Source organism: Herpailurus yagouaroundi, unplaced genomic scaffold (assembly GCF_014898765.1).
Source record: "Herpailurus yagouaroundi ecotype Mexico unplaced genomic scaffold, PumYag 140, whole genome shotgun sequence".
Taxonomy (NCBI): domain Eukaryota; kingdom Metazoa; phylum Chordata; class Mammalia; order Carnivora; family Felidae; genus Herpailurus; species Herpailurus yagouaroundi.
This window is the reverse complement of record NW_024412395.1, coordinates 50,663,283-50,685,841: the sequence shown is the minus strand read 5'-3', so window position 1 is coordinate 50,685,841 and position 22,559 is coordinate 50,663,283. Positions and strand designations below refer to the sequence as shown.

General features: G+C 39.0%; 1 protein-coding gene across 3 annotated transcripts in view; it reads left to right on the top strand.

The window, feature by feature from the left end:
- Positions 1–22,559, top strand: part of LRP2 (LDL receptor related protein 2) — a 204,789-nt gene that overhangs the window by 55,745 nt on the left and 126,485 nt on the right. For all 3 annotated transcript variants that reach the window (XM_040475304.1, XM_040475305.1, XM_040475303.1), the window contains exons 5-13: positions 5,468–5,578; positions 5,911–6,024; positions 7,739–7,855; positions 8,884–9,036; positions 10,600–10,719; positions 16,658–16,786; positions 18,677–18,846; positions 19,854–20,071; positions 21,135–21,341. In XM_040475304.1, coding sequence (XP_040331238.1) covers positions 5,468–5,578; positions 5,911–6,024; positions 7,739–7,855; positions 8,884–9,036; positions 10,600–10,719; positions 16,658–16,786; positions 18,677–18,846; positions 19,854–20,071; positions 21,135–21,341 — 1,339 coding nt within the window. The remainder of the gene's footprint in view (positions 1–5,467; positions 5,579–5,910; positions 6,025–7,738; positions 7,856–8,883; positions 9,037–10,599; positions 10,720–16,657; positions 16,787–18,676; positions 18,847–19,853; positions 20,072–21,134; positions 21,342–22,559) is intronic.

Genomic DNA, 22,559 nt, shown 5'->3' with positions numbered 1-22,559 from the left:
ATCCAGTTCTTAGCAAAGTATCCAGGGAGGTGGATTTCAATAAATGTATGTTGGATAGAATGAAATTCTAATGAAAAGGAACGTAGCACTCTGTAGAGTAACTAGCTTTCAGCATAATGACGTTCATGCAGCAATCATTTGCTGATGAATCTTCAATTATCTGGAACAGTGTCTCGATAGGAAGACTGAGCCACGCCATTTCTAGCTATGGTTTGCAAGTGGCCACTCTCATAATTCTAGTGGTGCGGGTACTCTTCCTGTCTCTTCCGTTAAAATTTGCGTGTTTGTTCTGCCCAGATGAGTCACAGAGGATCACTGTAAGGAACAGATAGGAATAGATAATGTGTTTTCTCTTTTTGGCTTCTGCTTCCTGAAAGCTACTTGGATTAAACTTGATTTTAGTCCCATGGTACTAGGCCTTGGGATTACTGTGTTTGCTTTCTCTCTCTCTCTCTTTCTTTCTTTTTAATGTTTATTGATTTATTTTGAGAGAGAGAGCAGGGGAGGGGCAGAGAGTGAGGGAGTCACAGAATCTGAAGCAGGCTCCAGGCCCTGAGCTGCTTGCACAGAGCCCAACGCAGGGCTCGAACTCACGAATGCGAGATCCTGACCTGAGCCGAAGTCGGACGCTTAATGGGCTAAGCCATCCAGGCATCCCTGCTTTCTCTTTCTAGGGTGCTGAATTGCTATTTCCATTTTATAAAACTTATTATGTATATGCTTTTTATTGAAAGCCATTGTTAATTATTTTTGAAGAGTGGCAGGAAATACTTTCCTCTTGTTTTGTTGTATGTTGCTTTATTTCCTTGGTGCTAGTTCATGATGGCAGTCACTTTGGGGATTTGAATTTAACTGGGGAGGGGGTAGAGTGAGTTCCCTGCTATATTGTGGTCTATTTTTTTGGTGCCGACTCTCTTGTTTGTTCTGGTACTCCGGGAAAGCTTTGTTTCCTAGCATAGAGTTTCCTTGAATTCCTGGATCATACCAGATTGAAGTCCTTAATAGAATATGCCATTACTTGCTGAAATCTAGAGTTGGCCTCACCACTCCAGACTCCCAATGTGGGATGGGAAACTGAATGGAAGAAACAAAAACTTTGCTTTTTCTCTAGAGTTATTTATTTTCCTTTTAAAACTATCTTTCTAAGAGTTTCTATTTCTTTCATTCAATTTCATTTTGTTTCTGTAATTTTTTGCTTCTTCCTACTGCTTGCTGTGAAGCTTCTAAGCAGTAGCTACATCTATTGTGATGCTAGGGATGTGCATTGTGGAGCCACATTGCCTGAATTTGAAATCTGGCTCTCCAGTTTACTGGTTGTATGACCTTTTTTAAATTACTTAACCTCAGAAAGGTACATATATAGCATCAATAGAATAGAAATCTATAAATGGGAGTAATAGTGTCTACCTCATAGGGTTGTGATAAGGATGAAATGAGTTCATACATACTGAGTACTTTCTGGCACCTACTTTTCAGTCTATGTTATTGATGGCTTTTATTGTCATTGCTTATTTAACTGTGGGTAGTACTTGCAACTAAGTGCTGGTGGCCAAACTAGCAAACTTTTTCTGGCAAATCATTACTTTGACTGGATTAGCCAGAGTAACTAACTTACAAGGATGAGGCTAAGACCTTGAAAGGTCTCAGGTATCTTGGGCAAGGCTTTTATCAGTAATTTGTTATTTTCCTTTAAATCTTACCTTAAGTTTCATAATCTACCTTTAAGATGTCTCCCCTTTCTTTGTAATAAATTTGTCTTCTTTTCTATGTGCTTTTTGACCATTTTGCCAAATTCTGAGACTAGAATGTACTCACAGCCCTCTTGTCAAGATAATAAAGAGTAGTGTTAATATTTATATCTTGCTCTGCTGTGAATGATTTCCATTCTGGGAGTTCCATGAGGTCTTCAAGCCACTTCAGACCCTTTAATTATATGAGTATCTAAACATGGTACTTTCTTGCTCAAATAAAATCATTAGCATAGAAAAATTTTAAAAATCTTCAAGCACCACACCAATCTTGTATGGATATTTGGGGGAAGCTCCCATTTGTAGGGGAACAAACACATACATTTGGCATGTGGAGAAAGTAAGGAAGGGAGAGGGAAGAGGTGGTGTGAGCAAGTGTGTTCTTTTTGTGAATTTTTGTGTCAGATAAGCTTTAGAGGTCTTGGGCTACTTGATCGTTGTCAATCTTTCCATTAAGACAAAACTTAGAAGGTTGGGTTTCTCTGGTTTCTTGTGCATTATCTCGTCTCTTAAATTTTCTCTCGGGGCGCCTGGGTGGTGCAGTCGGTTAAGCGTCCGACTTCAGCCAGGTCACGATCTCGCGGTCTGTGAGTTCGAGCCCCACGTCAGGCTCTGGGCTGATGGCTCAGAGCCTGGAGCCTGTTTCCGATTCTGTGTCTCCCTCTCTCTCTGCCCCTCCCCCGTTCATGCTCTGTCTCTCTCTGTCCCAAAAATAAATAAACGTTGAAAAAAAAAATTAAAAAAAAAAATTTTCTCTCTACTTAAAATCTTGCAGGACATTTCAGATACATGATGGGTTTGCTCCATGGGAAAAAGTTTATGAGGTTAGACTCTTGACCTGGTTAGGAAATAAACCAAAAAATAAGATTTTAGGTATCTGCGAGTCCCAAAGTATTGTGACTTCCTATTTCCTGGGGTTGGTAATAGAAATCTTTAAGGGAAGTAGAATCTGTTCATTTCTTATTTTGTTCAGGGTGAATAGTTTGGAACCATTCCCTCTGTGTGGGTCTCCAAATATTTTCAGTATTTAGCTGAGTCAGGTAGTTCCATGCAGTCTTCCCTATGGGCATATACCGCAGTTAACTATGCACAGAATAGACCAGAAGGCTTGTAGGAGTTGAGGCAGGTTCTTGGCTGATTGAGAAGCGATTCATTATCATTGTGGATGGAGACAAGAAAGCTGTTCCTCATTCCTGGTGTTTAACTGCTGACCTCTGACCATCACAATACTCTCCCTGACGCCCTCAAGCTGGCCTTGTTGTTTGTTGGGGGGAATGAGGCGTGTCAGAAAACTTTTAGTCTTGTCAGTGGATACTGTTGTAGTTCTTCCCTTTCCGGTTTTATGGCACTGGCTCTCAAAAGGCAGGACGGCGAGAACAAGTGATCCTCTCAGCATATTTGTCCCAGATCCTTCATATCTGCCATAATCACCTTAAGTGAGGTAGTCACCCTCCAACCCCAAATAAATTTTCCTCCAAACAGATACCTTATCTATTACAAAGACAGGGTTTTCTAAGATCTTTCTCCTGCTTAAAAGGCTACACAACATACTCTAGGAGCTGTCTGGCACATAGGGAGGGGAATTGCTGGCCAGACTCAACTGGCCTCTTGCATCTCTTGAAGTGAGAATTAATAAACAGAGCTGTATGACCCTTTGAAGGCACATTTGTAATACCTCCTCAATGATGAAAAGACAGCAGTAACCCTAAGCTGATTCTTAGACTACTAAAAAAATAAATTAAAATTCAGAAGAAATTAAAAATTTTAGGGGCGCCTGGGTGGCGCAGTCGGTTAAGCGTCCGACTTCAGCCAGGTCACGATCTCGCGGTCCGTGAGTTCGAGCCCCGCGTCGGGCTCTGGGCCGATGGCTCAGAGCCTGGAGCCTGTTTCCGATTCTGTGTCTCCCTCTCTCTCCCTGCCCCTCCCCTGTTCATGCTCTGTCTCTCTCTGTCCCAAAAGTAAATAAACGTTGAAAAAAAATTTTTTTTAAAAAATAAAAATTTTAATCAGCTATTTTAAAATGCCTTCCATTTTATTATATGATTAACTAAATGGAACTTTGGCTATTTAAGTACACCTAAGTATTAAGACACTTAGTAGTCCAGTTTTAAAGTTTTGGAGATGAGAATATTTGGGGTTCTTTCACTGTACAAAAAATGGAAAAGTATCATTTGAGAGTTCATCTTTCATTAAAGTGCACGTTGTTAACTCAGGATAAGTTTAATAAAGTTTCAGCACAGGATTTTGTGCACTGCTCCTGCTTGAAGGAGACTTTGGGACTGTTTAAGGAATTATCTGTCCACATCTATGAAACCTCAAAGCAGGTTCTTAAATGAAAAATTGAGCCACAAAGTGGGACTCTATTGTCTAGTCTTTGAGCCCTTATCTAAGGCATACCTTTTGCTTAAAGAGAAATTTGAAGATAATATGAGAATCATTATGAGAACAATCTTTAATGGAAAAAAAAAAAAGACCAAGAAAAATATCAGTTTGAGAAGGAGGATATTGAAGACCATAAAAGGCAGAAATTCAAAATGGTTTTGAAAGCTTTTTACCTAAAAAGTTCATCTGTGATAAGTCAGTAGCAATATCTAACATATCTTGAACACCTTGAGTAATGATCCAGTTCCTGCACTAAGTGTTGGGGATTCTAAAATGGGTAAGACAAGGGGCACCTGGGTGGCTCGGTCGGTTAAGCATCTGATTTCGGCTCAGGTCATGATCTTAGTCTGTCAGTTCGAGCCCCTTATCAGGCTCTGTGCTGACAGCTCAGATCCTGCTTCAGATTCTGTGTCTCCCTCTCTCTCTGCCCCTCCCCTGCTCATGCTTTGTCTCTCTCTGTCTCAAAATAAATAAAAACATTAAAAAAAAATTTAGATGGGTAAGACAGGATCCTAGAACTTAAGAGGGTGTCATTATGTTGTGGGGGAAACAGATAAACAACCACTAGAATGAAGCCTTCATTCAGAATCACGAGAGGTATGTGTTTCAAGTATGGGGACACACAGGAGAGGGACTATCAGCATGTTATTCCTGCAAGGGACATCCTGGTTTTTCCATCTTGAGCTAGAAAACCAGAGTGAAGCATCTGGTTAATAGCATATGTGTATAATGTGGTAATAGTTACTTGTGCTTGTAGAACACATTATGCTTTTCAGAATGCGATTGTAGACATTGTGTTTTGAGGTCCCTCTACCCTGTGAACTAAATTATGTAAATGTATGGATAAAGAAGTGGTAACAGAGATGATAAGCAGCTTGAGTAAGAGTAAATAGCTACTGAGTGGTCCCATCCCTCCTAACTTAGAAGCCTGTTTTCAGAAAGGAAACAACCCTCTGGCAAAAGAAACAGCCCTTCACTTCTCAAAGCCTGTTTGGTAGTACACTAGCTATCTGGGATGTTATCTGTATTATGTAAAAGAAGGTTCCATTTTGGAATAAGTTAAATTCCTTCTCATTCTTTAGCTCTGAGCTCATAGGTCACTTCTTCAGGGGAGACTTCCCTGGGCTCTGGACTCCCCCCTGCTATGCATTCTCATAGAACCCTGCACTTCCCACATTAGCACACAGCCCAGTTTGTAATTTGTAAAAGGAACCAGGTCTCTTTTGTTTTCCAGTATATGCTCAGCATTTAGTGTCTAACATGTAGTAGTCACTGAAGAAGTGTATGCAGAAGGAATGTCTTAATTTAAGATTTGTGTGTTATTTTCCTTTTTTTAGAATACCCAACATGCGAACAGCTTACCTGTGCCAGTGGAGCCTGCTATAACAGCAGTCAGAAATGTGATGGGAGAATTGACTGCCGAGACTCTTCTGATGAAAGCAATTGCAGTGAGTAATGTATGCAAGATGTGCAGTGGTGTGCACAGTCATTTATGCTGGCCAATTCCACAGTCTCTTCCCGAATTTGTGTTCGGTGAATTCATGTTGGTAGCCTGAAGTCAGTATTTGGAAGTGGGAGTATTTGCACCATGGAAATTGGCAAACACTACGAGTCAGGGCCTTTTTGTTCCTGGAGAATTGGTTGTTAAACATTTACCAGCATGCTGCTGCATAATAAAAATCTCTTTTTAAACTTGAGACAGAATCTTCCTGTGAAATTAAATGGCTACAGTGGAATTGAACTTCTCTTTCTTCTTGCCCTCGTTAACTTTGTGTCACAGCTCAGGAATGTTCACAACACGAGTTCCAGTGTGACATTGGGGTGTGCATCCCTCGTATCTATGTCTGTGACCATTACCCTGATTGCGAAGACGGCGGTGATGAACGTTCTTGTGGTACGGTGATTTCCTTATGCTGGGTCAGGTTGCTAGGAGTGTTGCTGTAGTTATTTTCTGACGAATGTACCACTCTTTTCAAACAAAAGGGTCACTATGTCTGATGGCAGATGGAGCCAGAAGATCACTTAGGCCTCATGGCATGAGTTTCAGCAGTGTAGTTAGACCTGGACTCTTTTATCTTCTAAGGATCTGTGTAGAGTTGAAGGATTGCTGATGGACAGTGTGCATTTTTCCCCCTTAGGCTACAAGGGTACAGGGTGTATTGTATCACTAGGCTCTCAAATTACCCATACCTCAGTAATGGGTCTGATAACCTTGATAGCTGAACACTTCGAAGGGAGAGGAAGTTCCCTTATAGCAGTGGTCCTAGCTCTCCTCTTTACTTTGAAATTCTTACCACATTGATATTGGAGGGACAGGAAAGTTTCAGTGTGGTGCAGGTGGCTTTTGTTGCCTCCACTTTTTAACTCTGTCCCTACTTTTTATTTTCCTTTTAATTGCCTATGAGGCACATCACCTCTCATGGTTGCCTACTGTGGACTAATTTTTTTTATGTAATTTTTTTAACATTTATTTATTTTTGAGAGAGAGAGAGAGAGAGAGAGAGAGAGAGAGAGAGAGAATGTGAGCAGGGAAGGGGCAGAGAGAGAAGGAGACACAGAATCTGAAGCAGGCTCCAAGATTTGAGCTGTCAGCACAGAGCCTGATGCAGGACTCGAACTCATGGATTGTGAGATCATGACCTGAGCCGAAGTTGGACACTAACTGACTGAGCCACCCAGGCACTCTCACTCTGGATTCATTTTATTGGAATATGTAGTTTGAAGTCTCTGTGAGAGAGTTTTACTGATTTCACAAAATGAGGTGGCACCTTTTTGTGGTCATTTATGTACTAGAATGTTGTGATTTTTGTAACCACACTCATTTTGATTGATTGGCACCTATGCCTTGCTAAATTATTTTCAGTATCATCCTAACTTTTCTTTAAACATTTTTTTTGATGTTTATTCATTTTTGAGAGACAGAGAGCATGAGTGGAGGAGGGGCAGGGAGAGAAGGAGACACAGAATCCGAAGCAGGCTCTAGGCTCCGAGCTGTTCAGCACAGAGCCAGATGCGGGGCTCGAACCCACAAACTGTGAGATCATGACCTGAGCCGAAGTCGGACGGTTAACCAACTGAGCCACCAGGCTCCCCATCACCCTAACTTTTTATGAGCCATGCCTGACTTCCTTTCTGGCCCCTGGGCTTATTTCAGTGACTGTATTAAAGGGAATGTGACAACACAGAATGGGTGACTCAGAATCATTTGGTCTTAGATAGCAATTTCGGTGCTTGTGATAAAGTAAGGGCATGCTGGACGTTGACCTGTCTGTAGCACCTTTATCAATCTGCATTCTTTGTTCTGTGTCAACCTATAGCATACTGCCTTGTAATCTTGAGAGACAGACTGGCATCTGAGTTCACATCCTTGACCCAAAGATGCTGTTATGTTTTCTCCCCTTCTTTTTTCCACTCTTCCCCCTGTTCTTTCCTGGTTGTTTTTGTTTTGTTTTGTTTTGTTTTGTTTTGTTTTGTTTTGTTTTGTTTTGTGATACTTTAGAGACTAAATTGACATAGTCAGTTTCGTTTCAGTTTAGGCAGTGAGTTGAACTTCTTGATTTTTCCCAAGTGATTTGTGTCTTTGGAGTGCAACTGCTGTTTTCTTCCAGCCTACGAGACCTGCAGAGGCAACCAGTTCACTTGCCCCAATGGCTACTGCATTAGTCAAAATATGGTGTGTGATGGAGAGGATGACTGCAGAGATAATGGAGATGAAAATGGATGTGGTAAGGAGAAGAGATTCTTATTGGAAAGCATTTTCTTAAAGTGCTTTCCAGAACTTGTATTCCTACTCTCCTTGTTAGAAATTATCTGTGATAAGCAAGTCTCAGGATTGCCTGCATTTTAAGTAACTTAGTGGGTGGGGAAGAAGGAGGTGACTCCCCTGGCTTTTCTTAAAAAGACCCTGGACCCAATTAAAGAATAAATTATGATTTCTTCCCTGTCATCATTAAAGCAGAATAGGTGGGGCGGTCTGTCCCTCTTCTTTAATATATGCTGACTTTTTTCTGTTTTCAAATTTGGATTTTCAACCACATAAGTCACTGACATCCAGTGGTAGAAGATAGGCAACGTGTGAGAGAAAGAGTTAGGGATTGGTAGTTGCAGGAGACTCTGCTACCCAGGGAATTGTTTCAAGATTCTTTGAGAAGGAAATTGACAATGATATTCACCGCCTTCACCAGCAGTACCTCCAACAGTTCAGAAGTTACTAACGCCCACAGCATAAAGCAAGTCCTGTACTGTTCCAGCCCCTGATATAGTAAGAGTGATGCTTGGGGAAGATCCATTGGTTTCAGTGTTCCAGGCAGCAGTCTTCCTGCAGTTTAGTTGTAGTTTTTCTTACGTTGATGACATTTCACTAAAGAAAAAGAACAACCAAAAAAAGGACAGACAAAAACAAAATAAAAACTCCGGAAACTTGCTATTACCTTGATAACCCTAGTTCTATAATTCAGGATTTAAATTAACTGCATTTTCTTCTAGGGGTTATTAATCTAGTTTGTTTGATAATTCAGGTCCATGTGTCTTCTTACTCTTATAATCTGGCTGCCTACCTTAGAACAGAACTTGAATAATTCCATTTGCCACTTCTCATCTCAGTAAAAGCCCAGTAGTACAGTTAGAAATACTAGTTTACTAAGAATACTTGTGGACTTCTCTTGTCCACCTGGTCTATATTCTCTATATTGATTAAAAAGAGTTGGCTCCCTCTCCCATGTGGCCTGTGTCTCTTTTATTCCACCCCCTGCAGAAAGCAGTACTCATCATATTCGTGAATGTTACCCAGGCGAATGGGCTTGTCCAGAGTCTGGAAAATGCATCCCAGTTTTAAAGGTTTGTGATGGGACTTTAGATTGTCCAGGAGGAGAAGATGAAACCAATATTACCAAAGGACGATTTTGTGGTGAGTATGGAAATTTATCTGGGTAGTTTTCAGATAAAGACTGTTTTTGAGAGAGAGCACACGTGAGTCGGGGACGGAGAGGATGACAGAGGATCCAAAGTAGGGTCTGTGCTAACAGCAGAGAGTCCGATGTGGGGCTTGAACTCACGAACCACGAGATCATGACCTGAGCCAAAGTAGGAAGCTTAACCCACTCAGCCACCCAGGCACCCCTCAGATAAAGAGGTTTCTGTTTTTCTATAATACATTGCCAAATACAGAGAGTATTGGTGTTTGCATAACTATCCTAAAACTTACTGGATTAAACCAAGTAATATTTATTTCTCGTGGTCCTTTGGGTTGGCTAGGAAGTTTTGTGGCCTAGACCGGCTCATTGACACATCAAAGATGTTAAAATGAAAACCCAGTCTAGTCTTTTTCCACATGGTGATAGAAAAGGCAAACCCTAGCGAATGAGCTCTTTTAAACCTCTTCTTAGGTCATGTTTGCTAAATTTGTTATTGGCCAAAGCAGGTCATCTGGCCAAGCTTAGATTCAATGGATTGATGAAACAAACTCCATCTCTTAATGGGAGGAGCTTCAAAATATTTGTGGTGTTTTTTCTTTCACCCAAGCAGAATGGTTTTAATGGCAATTTTGATGATTCTAAAGGTGTTCTGGGGATATTATTCTCTGGCTTATACTTATGGAGAAGTCTTATCTGGCTATATTGGAAAAAAAAGAACCTTCTGGTTTCTGGGATATATACCTTACTTTAGTTTTTCTTTTTTCCTATCTATCTATCTATCTATCTATCTATCTATCTATCTACCTACCTATCTATTTACTGAGTGAGTGGAGGAGGGAGAGACAGAGAGAAAGAGAGAGAGGGAGAGAGATACACACAAAATTTGAAGCAGGCTGACAGCTCAGAGCCTGATGCAGGGCTCAAACCCATGAACCATGAGATCATGACCTTAGCCAAAATGCTTAACCTGAGTCAGACTCTTAACTGATTGAGCCACCCAGGCACCCCAGTTTTTCTTTTTTTTCTAAATGGTTGTAGAATATCCCCCCACCGTCAATCCATCAACTGTATGGACAATTGAGTGTCCTATATGGGAATACAATTTATGACCTGTAGTCTATAAATTATCTAGTAGTTGTTTAGAAGTAGCCATGGTTAACATGTTTCATGTTGCCAATCCAGTCACTTGGGAATTCTTGACTTTTTTCTACTATGTAAACAAAAAGATAGGCTTATGAGTTGATTTTTCCATAAACCGCCTTTAAGATGACTTGCATGTAGTTATAACTTCAAAAGGATTTATTTTTAGTGTACAAAAATCCTTTGTATACACTAATCTTAGCTCTTAAAAAAAATAAAAGGATTTATTTTTTTAAAAATAGGATTGAGCTTTTATTGCATAAAATTGCAGGAAGGCTCGAATGGTAATAATTTCTGTGTCTCTACTACATGCTTAATTAACTTTTAGGTTTGATAAAGGAAGCTTTTACTTTATAGGTAAATCAGTCTTGTCCAGAGTTCACTATTTATTTAACAAAGTGTTTTTCTCTGTTTAGATGTGAATTTGTGTTCTATATTGAGCTGTGAGTACCAATGCCACCCGTCACCAAATGGAGGGATATGTCATTGTCCCCTAGGTTTTATCGTTGACCAAAATAACACCCGCACCTGTGTTGGTAAGTGACAGGTGGGAGTGCCTTGTGTTTCATCACAAGTGCAACGCTGCGACACTGATGTGTTATGTGATCTCTGACATCAAGGTGTTTATGCTTGTGGATAGGAGTGACTATCTTTATAACAAAGACCAACACAGTCCCCATAGAAAACCTGGACAATAGGAAGTTTTAAGTCTGAGAAACTTGTGAAATGCACAAGGCAAAAGAGTGGTTCTTTTGAGTGGGTTGACTAGCTACATGGATACTTGTCCAAAACATAATGAAGGAAGAAATCTTTTCGTGTTTTTTAGTATTTGGAAGCAGGGTTGGTGTGGCCACGCTGGTTGTTTAATATGGTATTACATGCATGTGGATGTATTACCACATGGTTTCTTCTCACCCCTGGCCTCTTCTCCAGGATGCTCATACCTCTTCAGGACCCAGCAACTAAAGCGTGGTCACGTAACACATATCATCAGCTCTCTGCTCCACTGGCCACGGTGGCCAGTCAGTACCCATGCCATGCTTGTTGTTAATCCTATTGATTTCACCTGTGTTTGAAGATTCTTGAAACTTGGTTCAAGAGTAGACACTGTCATTTTGCTTCATTTGGCTGGCATTGAAGTAGATGCTGGTGCACCAGATACTTCTCACATCTCTCTTATCTGAATTGTAACAGTGATTTTTCCCACTAGGAAATTTTTGAGTGTGATGTGAGCCAGCTTTGCATCCTTCTGAGATTAGGATGGGGTCTGATGATAGGAAAATTACTATGGCCAAGTAACATCAATTTAATTTTTGTAGGATTTAAACAGTGATTTTTAATGCTCTGATTTCTTTCCTTTCTGATTTTTGATACACAAACAACAAACGTATTAGTAGAAAGTGTCCATAGGGGTTTTTATTTATTTATTTTTAATGTTTATTGTTTATTTTTGAGAGAGAGAGAGACAGGTGCAAGCAGGGGAGGGACAGGGAGAGAGGGAGACGCAGAATCTGAAGCAGGCTCCAGGCTCTGAGCTTTTAGTACAGAGCTCGATGTGGGGCTTGACCCCATGAACAGTGAGATCATGACCTGAGCCAAAGTCAGATGCTTAACTGACTGAACCACCCAGACGCCCCCAGGTTTTTTTTTTTTTAACTTTGTTTTTACTGTTGTTGGCAAAAGGGCATCTGGAAGGTAACTGTAATGATTCATTAAAATTAAGTTTGGTAGTCATCTATGGATCTCCAAAAGATAGATAATTCAGATTTTTCCTAGGATATTTGTGTTCTTTTGATATTCCTTCCAAATAAGGGGTTCTTCAGGGTTTTCTGAATAAAAACAGACATGGCATATGTAAGACATACTTTTACAAAAGTGTTTCTCCTGAAATTTGGGTAAAAGTAATGAAGTTATTCAGTCTTTAGTCTCAGCTCATGGCTTCCAATTTGGTTATACTATATCAAATATGGTTGATCTTAATAACTGTTCACAGCCAGAAAAAAATTTAATGCCACAAATTAACTCTGGTTTACAAATTTAACTTGAAACTTTTGAGAAAGTCTATTCCTCAGTGTTATTGAGAACCATAATGGGACTCACTTATGTGTCATGTGCCAAAGAAAAATAAGATTTTTATATCCGCTAAGCAATCCAATTAAGGTGGTCCTTGTGGTGTTCAAAGGAGGCAATTTTAGGTTTCTAATGTTGGGACCATGCCCCAAAGTTTGCCCATGATCTGATTGTTCCCCTGAAGTAACAGTATAGTTACTTGTTGAATATAAGACATGTCACAAGACAAGACATGCATATAAGATAAGACGTGCTTTACACAAATCACTTCAAGAGATTCTGAAGACTCAGAGACAACTCAAAATTATTTAAGGAAGCCCCTAAATTTCTAATCATTTGAAAATATTCTATTAAAAAAGATGATGATCTGCAACGGGCATTAAATGAAATCAGGACACTTTTTGTGTTTTATTATTACAATCATCATCATCACCACCACCATCATCAGATTGGGGATGCAGTCAAGTAATTAAAAAATACCGGTCACTTGAGTGTTCTCAACTGTTAGGTGGTTTTCTGAGCCCCTGCCTGTGCTGCCTGGCTTCATTGTGAAGGCAGCGTCCCCTTTTCCTCAGAGTGCTGTTCATCTGTGGGTGCGAGGCTGCTCCTTTTGTCTTTGGCAAATGTCAGGGTCTACCCCCCCTACCCCCCGCCCCACCCTGCCACTTATTGCCACCCACCTGCCAATTCGATTTCTAGTCTTTTTAGTTCTCTAGGCATTTCTCCTTTCTCTTAGTAGAAAAGGAATTCCAATAGAAATACCAGAAGCCACATTCTCAGTATTCCATCAGCTTCTCTCTTTTTTCTTCTCTCACTCCCCGAAGAGGGGACTGAGACGGCTGCTGAGCTGAGTTGCATTTGGAACTTGATAGGCCGTGAAGTCTATTCAGTAAAAGTGATTGCTCTTTCAGAATCCTTGGCTTAGTTTTGTGATGCCCTACAACCTGTTCTTAGACATTGTTTTTTTGCATCCTAGAGTCTAGATAGCACATTTTCCAACACTTTTCCCCTCAGTATCTAAGTCTATGATGAGCTTTGGGTTCTATTTTCAAGTGTCTAGGGCTACTTGTCAGAGGTCTGGGCCACTTTGTTTTGAAGTCTGAAATAAATGAAAACTGTCATAATGAGTTTTTAAAAATACATTTAACCTATTAGTGAATGTAATACAGAAAATGCCAATGTTCTGCTGTGGCATAAGATAATTTCAGGGTTTCTAAAACTCACCCAGTTCCTAGCACACTGGAAGGCACTAGTTTCAACTTACATGATGAACATATTTTTTTTTAATCCCTGCAGTGTGTGCCTGGGACTTTAGTACAGATGACTTCATTTGGAGATAAACTCAAAAGTCTGCAGTTGGGGGCCTTTGTGATTGTTAGGTCCCGTGCCACCTGTAGAGACCTTTTCTGTGATCTCTGTTTTTCAAAGATGTGTTCTTTGAAGCTGGGTTAACATTTATTTCACAGACTGTGTTTTGCTCTCTTTGTAAAGAGAACACATTAGTTTTGATATGTGACATTACGAAACCAGTTACACTTGTTTCAGCAGGGCTTTTAGGAAAATTCTTTTGGTTTGCTCTTTCAAGCATTTCAACTCAATAAACACTCTCTGTATGACTGTGACCCTGCATGGCTGGCTCATTACAGAGGCTTCAGGTGTTGGAAACCTATGCAACATCTGTCATCTTAGACATGGCTCCCCAGTGAATGCCTCAGTGGTAATCAAGAATAAAATTGAATAATCCTGACAAGTAATCTTGTGGACTTCTACCATTCATCTGCCCCTGGTAGTCTTGACCTGGCTGTGGAGCCTCCGAGGCGTGCTGAAGCAGTTTACCAGGGTTATTGTTTCTGATTGACAGGACATGCTGTTTGTTGACGGAATGACATCATGGTACGGAGTTAGGGCAGGGAGGTCATTCAGCATGGTGGGATTTCAGACAACCTGACGGATCAGAGGGTGTCCAAGGGGGTCTAAGCTAAAAAGGGGTTTTTGAATTATTTTCAAAGCAGTATCTGTTGGTATGAGGTGACAAAGAATAAAAAGGAAAGAAAAATAGGTAAAGGTAATGGCGTGGGAGGTGGCATTATAAAGCAGTGTGTTAGGGTTTTAGACAGTTTGCACTACTTTTCTATTCTCATGAAAAGCCTCAAGTCTACTTTAATTTTTATTTTCACTTTGGCTGATGATGTGTAGTAATTATCCTTCATTTTTCTCCATAATGTAGACTGTAATCTTATTCATTCATTAAAAGTGACAGTGATTTTATACACTCATTCAACCTTTAAAGTACTTGTAGCCCAGGTGATAGGAAGGGCATTTGCACCCGAGAATTCTTAGTTATGACTTCTTCACCTTTGGTTTTCTTCTGTTTGACATCAGAACTCCTGTTCCCGGGGTGACTACAGGCCCTTAAGACATATTCTCATCGGTCTTGCATTCAAAATGAGGTCATGACATTCTGGGAATTTGAGGGCGAATATCCTGTACTTTCATTTCTACTGAGGTGAAGCCTCAGGTGGTGCTTTCTCAGGGCTGAGGTGAGGGCACACAAGAGATAAGTCATGAAAGGCCTTTTATTTATACACACATGCCTTTTACCTTGTCATGTCCAAATTGGATTAATGTTTTCCTTTGGTTAGTCACAGTCCTTGGAAAGGGCCATGTAGGCCCATGTTGTTGTAGTTGATCTTGAGGGAAAACTGGAAACATCAGCTTGATCCCAGCGCTTTCTTGAGCTTTGTAGTTGGGGAGTTGTGAGATAGAGGACCACACAGCAAGTATAGTAGAACCTAATTCACAACTGTGACATTTGTTGCAAATGTAATCGGGTCCTAGAAATGTGGAGAATTCTAGACCCTAGGGTACAATGCTTTCAGAAATTATAATTTACTGAGAACCTGTTGGTATAGGATGTGATGGTCTTTCTCCCAGGTGAAGAGAGCAGGGTGAAGGAGACTGAAGAGTGGATGTGAACTTGGAGGGTCAAATGAAATATTTGGCAACAATCTACTAAGGATAGGCTACAATTTCTGTAGCCCTTAAGCTGTACAATCTTTGAGAAAGACTCTTTATATTTTATGTTGTTCCATCTGCTTCTCCCCCCCCCCCCCCATACTGTATTGTTTATATGTCAGTTTTAGAAAGTAGAACTAGGACAATGGTGACAGTAAACCCTACTCAGTCATGTAATGGTCTTCCAATGAACACTTATTAAATGAATGAGTGAATAAGAAGTTAATGAATAAGTAGAAGAGAAGATATTTTAAAAATGTCTTAAAAATGATTTAAATTTAATTTTTGTTATAATTTTTTTTTCCAACTTTTTTTTTTTTTTTTTTTTTTTTGGGACAGAGAGAGACAGAGCATGAACGGGGGAGGGGCAGAGAGAGAGGGAGACACAGAATCGGAAACAGGCTGCAGGCTCCGAGCCATCAGCCCAGAGCCTGACGCGGGGCTCGAACTCACGGACCGCGAGATCGTGACCTGGCTGAAGTTGGACGCTTAACCGACTGCGCCACCCAGGCGCCCTGTTACAATTTTTGATGTCAGAGGAAAGGCAGCTGGGCAAATGAATCTTTCCAAATACTTTATTGCAGTTACAGTTTTGTAACTTCTTGATGGGATAGATATAGGGCAGGTCTTACTTTATTCTGATGTAGCACTGTCCAATAGAACTTTCTCCAATGGTGGAAATGTGCTATATCTACACTTTCACATAAGGTAACCCTTGATCATATGTAGCTGTTGATCACTTGAAATGTGGCAAGACTAAGAAAATAATTATTAATTTTATTTCATTTTATTATTTTATTTTAAAATGTTTATTCATTTTGAGAGAGAAAGAGAGAGAGCAGAGAGGGAGGGGCAGAGAGAGAATCCCAAGCAGGCTCTGTGCTGGCAAGGTGCAAGCCATGAGATCATGACCTGAGCCGAAATCAAAAGTCACATGCTTAACCAGTTGAGCCATCCAGGCGCCCCAATTTTCATTTTAATTAATCGAAATATGAACTTAGGAAGCCACGGTGGGCTAGTGGCTGCTATATGGGAAAACACAGTTTTGAAGGGAAGAAATTCAGATATTTTGTAAATCAACATTAAAAAATGAAATGCAATACCACAAGGCTATGAATCTAAGCAGTGCTGTGCATCCTCTGTAAAATTATCCTTTGTGCAGATTAAAAAAAAACTGTTTAAATCATCTTAGATTTTCCATAATATGAAGATGCCTGTTCTGAATTCCTATTTTTTATTGTATGCCTAGAATCTGGGCTACCTCCAGAGGGGACTTATTTAGATATGGGCATCACCACATTCCTATATGGCCTGTCCAAGACTTTTGTCAGAGTGTGCTCAAAAAATGCTGGTAAACATGGTTATAAATACTTATTTCCCATGTGGCAGATTTTGATGATTGCCAGATATGGGGAATTTGTGACCAGATGTGTGAAGACCGAACTGGCCATCACCAGTGCCACTGCGCAGAAGGGTATGTCTTGGAGCATCAGCACCATTGCAAAGCTAATACTTCCTGTGAGTAAATTAAGTACGCTTGCCATATCTTGGAACCGGAAACAGGAAATATCCTCCTTCCATAGCAGATGACAAAAGAAATATCAGCGTTTATGTGGATAGCAGGGTTTTTTCATCACAAATTAGGAGTGGGCGCTGCTGCCAGAAGAACGGGTCCACGTAAATTTTATACTTTGTTTCTTAGGGACCAATTTGTGGATTAATTATGACCATTATTCATATAGTTTTTTAATTGGTTGCTTGTCCACTTCGAGTCTGAGCTTTTGTGTCATCCACAACATTCAATTGTGGTATGTTACTTGTACATTTAAATTTTAATTTACCTACCGCAAATGTGGGTGACTAGTATCTATAGAAATAATTTTGGTATTGTTTATGAAACATTTAGGGGTGGTTCCAAATGGACCTATGAAACTTGGGTTGGAATTTTGGGGAATGCCCTCTTTCTGGATGTTTGGTTGGAATCAATCTAAGAGTACTGTAGTATAGAAAATTTATGGGGAAAATCTGTTAAAAAAAAAGAAAAGGTATTCCCCCTCCTCCATTTATCATGACATTTTGTCATTGAATCATGCATTTCTGGGATAGAAGATCTTGACTTTGTTTCTTTTCGCCAGTGTTTTTTTTTCACATATTATTTTGAAGTTCCTTTGGCCTGACATTTATCTGCTCACATAATTGATCAATTGCCCATTTCCAAGTTATTTTCCTATACAAAATCTGACTTGCTGTGTAATAGCTTTTTGGTACAGCTGATTTTTTAACAATTAAATGTAGTTATTTTTAAACGGATAATAAATTCATATGTTCAAAACTCTAATCTATAAAAATGTCTTTCTCCATCTCTGTTTCTCTCTGCCCAGTTTCCACTTCCCTTATCCCATGGATATCATTGTTTATTTTAATTCTAGTGATTGTTAAATACATAAATAAGAATGTACAAGTATAAGTATTTAATTCTATTTTTCTATACACACGGTTGTGCATTGATATGTATCAACACAGAGAACTTTTCTTCACTTTTTTTATGTTAGCATAATAGTCCATTTTTTTTTTCAACATTTATTTATTTTTTTTGGGACAGAGAGAGACAGAGCATGAACGGGGGAGGGGCAGAGAGAGAGGGAGACACAGAATCGGAAACAGGCTCCAGGCTCTGAGCCATCAGCCCAGAGCCCGACGCGGGGCTCGAACTCACGGACCGCGAGATCGTGACCTGGCTGAAGTCGGAGGCTCAACCGACTGCGCCACCCAGGCGCCCCAATAGTCCATTTTTTTGATGTATATTATTTATTTAGCTATTTCCCTACTAATGGACTTTTATATCATTTTTTATCCTTTGCATTTTTGATCCTTTAGCCATTGCAGACAAGACTGTGAGGAAAATCTTGATACTCATATGTCATTTTGCAAGCCTGTGAGTTTGTAGGTAAAGCAGATTTGGATCATCATTGCCATATTTTTAACAGTGATTTCCCAGTAATCCTTAAAATATGTTCTGTGCTTTACGTAATCTGAAGTTGCACATGGGGTAAGGTGCCCATATCACAGAGGATTCTTGAAAATACCTGATGTATTCCCCTCAGTGTCCTTGAAAGCACATTGGACTAGCAGTCAGGACACTTGAATTCTTGGTAGACTCTGTTCCTAACTTACTTTGATTTTGAACACTTCATCAAACATCTTTTGCCTCCATTTGCTTATCTGTAAACTGGGTAGAATGACACCCATATGCCTGCCTCAGAAGTGTATTTTAAAATCAAATAAGATAACATAGAAGAAGTATTTGAAAAGGCAGGAAGCCTATCAGTTGTAAGTTCTTCTGAGAGAGTAATATGCATATGTTTGTTCACTTAAAGGTGTGATAATACCTTCCTTCTTCACATTTAGCTGAGCAGCCCTCCGTTATTTTCTCCAATGGTCGGGATTTGCTAATTGGTGATATTCATGGAAGGACCTTTTCCATGCTGGTAGAGTCTCAAAATCATGGAGTGGCTGTGGGTGTGGATTTTCACTATCACCTACACAGAGTCTTTTGGACTGACACTGTGCAAGATAAGGTAAATAGAAATTTCAGGAGTGTAGCTTGGGAGTTGATAGAACCCCAAGCACAAAGTGTTGATAGCTTTCATTTTGGGGGGAGTGAAGGGGAAAGTTCTTTTGTTTTCTAACAAAAAAGGCCCTTGAGATATTTTATGTTAATCAGCACCTTTTCCATGCTATACTATTACATGTGACCTATTAAACAAAGCAGTCTATTATATGGATTAGCCTTGAGCAACTTTTAATTTTATTCGAAATGGAGTCCAAAAGCCTAATTAAAAGAAATAGTAGACATTCTTTCAAAACTGGACAGATATTTGGTAGTAATTTTTGAAACTTGATCATTTAAAATGTAAAAACTACTCTGCTGCTTTGGATGATAAAAATCAGATTTTACCTGTATCTTCTAAATGGAACTGTAATGGAAGATTCGGTAACAAATAGTGACAACATTTTGTTTAACAGCCAAAATTTCATTATGCTGTCTTATTTGGAAAGTGTGACAGATTTAATTTCAACATTGAGTGATGCAATAGAGATTTTTAAAACAAACTTTAGAGGCTTCTAAAGAGTTATGGAATTTTATTTCTTCCTGTCACATTTTCTGTACTATTAGTAAAATTTTAATTCAATTATGTAATGACTTTTGCATAAAAATTCTAAAAAATGAGAATTTGGATTATTAACAATACTGATTTGCTTACAGCTAAAAATCAAAACAAACCATCACCACCTCCTCCACAAAAAAAGCCACATTCTTTAATGAAACTTTTGATAGTTACCAAGAATTAGAAATGGAGGATTTAAAAAAATCCAACTTTTTATATTTGCCTTACATATACTTTGAAATAATATTTTTCTCCCTAGGAACCCATTATATAAAATATTTTAGCAAGTCTCAGTGAATTTTTTTTTAGGTCCAGCTGACTGATTGGTACAGCATAGATGATAAATATACTGAATGAATATAGGAAAACAGTGCCCACAGCTTAAGACATGTAATTTTGTTTTTTCTTTCTTTTAGGTTTTTTCAGTTGACATTAATGGCTTAAATATCCAAGAAGTTGTTTCTCTTGATGATCCAGAGAATCTGGCCGTAGACTGGATTAATAATAAACTTTATTTAGTAGAGACCAAGGTCAACCGAATAGATATGGTAAATATAGACGGAAGCCACCGGATCACCCTCATAACTGAAAACTTGGGGCATCCTAGAGGAATTGCTGTGGACCCAACTGTTGGGTAAGAGATGTGGAAACATACTGATTTTAGTATTTTTGGAGCTTTATCTCTCCTCTTATACATAAAACATCCATTGGATTAATTAAAGGTTAATTCTGATTTCTTGTAGGCTCCAAAACCCATGCTTATTTTATGTCTCCACTCATAGAAGCTTTAAAGGAGTACCTCTACTGGTGTACTAAGAATATATGATTTTTTAGGGATATGAATTTTATTTTTAGTGTTCGCCACATTTGCCTGCTGAGAGAATAGACTCTGTTCTGACTCAATCTAATAATGTTGTTACAATTAGATGTTGCTTTTGATTCACCATGATCAAGATGATCATTGTAACATGAATTAGCTGTAGTTTTTTAAAGAGGGGAAAGAAGATCGGAGCTATTCTTTTGGCAATTGTTACAAACTGGGATTGAGATGACAATGGTAATACCTAATTACAAGTTGTTTGATGTGCGACATGCCATCAAGATTGGTAATGCTTACTTGTCTGCAGGTGTAAATTCAAATTTTCCTTGTGTCCACATTTGAAAACAGTTATAGGAGACTTAGCTTTCTCCCAAATTCTCAAAGTTGGATCTTAGCACACTTGGGGGTGCCTGGGTGGCTCAGTCGGTTAAGCGTGTGATTTCGGCTCCGGTCATGATCTTGAAGTTCGTGAGTTCGAGCCCTGCGTCGGGCTCTGTGCTGACAGCTTGGAGCTTGGAGCCTGGAGCCTGCTCACACTCTGTCTCTCCCTTTTTCTCAAAAATAAACATTAAAAAAAAAAATTAGAAGGCTTGTCTGAACTTTGGGCTACTGAAAGGTTGCTGAATGATGATTATTCATTTGTACTTCATGACATGAATTTTTAGGCTGCCGTATTAGTGCATTTTAATAGTTGCTATTTGGAGTTGTTGACTCTCCTGATTGTCCCACGTAGTCTCTGATTTTTTTCTTTTGTTGTTTTATACTCCCATGATTCTCTAATCAGCTGGAGAAAATTTCCATTGATCCAAACAACCTAAAAACATATTTTCCAGAGAAACTTGTAAAATAACTGTCATCTTTTGTTTTTCTTTTGTAGTTATTTATTTTTCTCAGATTGGGAGAGCCTTTCTGGGGAACCTAAGGTGGAAAGGGCTTTCATGGATGGCACCAACCGGAAAGACCTGGTAAAAACAAAACTGGGATGGCCTGCTGGGATAACCCTGGATATAGTATCAAAGCGTGTTTACTGGGTGGACTGCCGGTTTGATTACATTGAGACTGTAACTTATGATGGAATTCAAAGGTAAGAAGTATTTTTTATAGCTTCATAAGTTTGGGAAAAAAGTATATACATATAAATATAAATATTTATAAATAGTATATATATAAATTTATGGAGAGGGGTACAGCAGGACCAGGATTAAAATACTTTAATTAAAATTAAATTACTGGGTGGCTCAGTTGGTGAAGCATCTGACTTTGGCTTAGGTCATGATCTCATGGTTGGTGAGTTCAAGTCCCCCGTGGGGTGAGCTTGAGCTCTGCTTTGGGTGAGCCCCACTTCTCTCCCTCCCTCTCTCTCTCTGCCCCTTGCTCACTTGTGCTCCCCCCTCTCAAAAAAATACGGACTTTGTGGGTTCAATATCTTGAATAACTTTTGTGTTGACATTTGCATGAAGCGACAAGGTTTTGTTTTTGGATTGTTGTTAACTTTTCTTGTGTTCCATGTTAATACTCATTATTGCGTAGAGCATTTGTTCTTTGATTTCTCCTCTCCAACCTTTCCCCCACTCTCAGATGGAACACATTATTTTCATTAACTCCTGAGTCCATTTATTTCTCTGGGTCCCTTATGGTTTGTTTCCAAAGAACACTTTATCGTTTAGCTTTCTAACTTTCCCCCAGTGAATAAGTGCGTTTTATTATTTATTTAGCATAATCTGGTGGGAATTAATTGGATTTTACTCTGCCCTTATGTATTTCAAATTTCAAAGAGAAATTCTGACTTGCTTTTCACCTGATGTACTTCAAAGATACTTAAGAATATTTGAGCATAAACTATAGCATACTTTTTTTGCATTTTTAAATGTTATTTTATTATTTTTTAGATTTTATTTTTTTTTAATTTACATCCAAATTAGTTAGCATATAGTGGAACAATTATTTCAGGAATAGATTCCTTAATGCCCCTTACACAACCTCTCCAGTAGTAACCCTCTGTTCTCCAAAATATGACAGACTTTTTATTTCATCTTTTTAGTCTGATTACAGTTAACTGTATTAGTTAAATTGTTAACTGTTTTAGTTTCTCTCTTTTTCATATTTTCAAAAATTGGTTAAACCACAGTCTTTAAATTTGACTAGCAAAAACTACTCTGTGGATTCAGCAAATAAACTGCCCAATTTAATTTTCCAAATGACTTGATTTTATTTTTTTCTTAATGGAAGGAATATTATATTTTTTCTTCTTTATATTTTAAGGGTGGTATCACAGTTTACCACTAGATTTCAGATTCTTAAA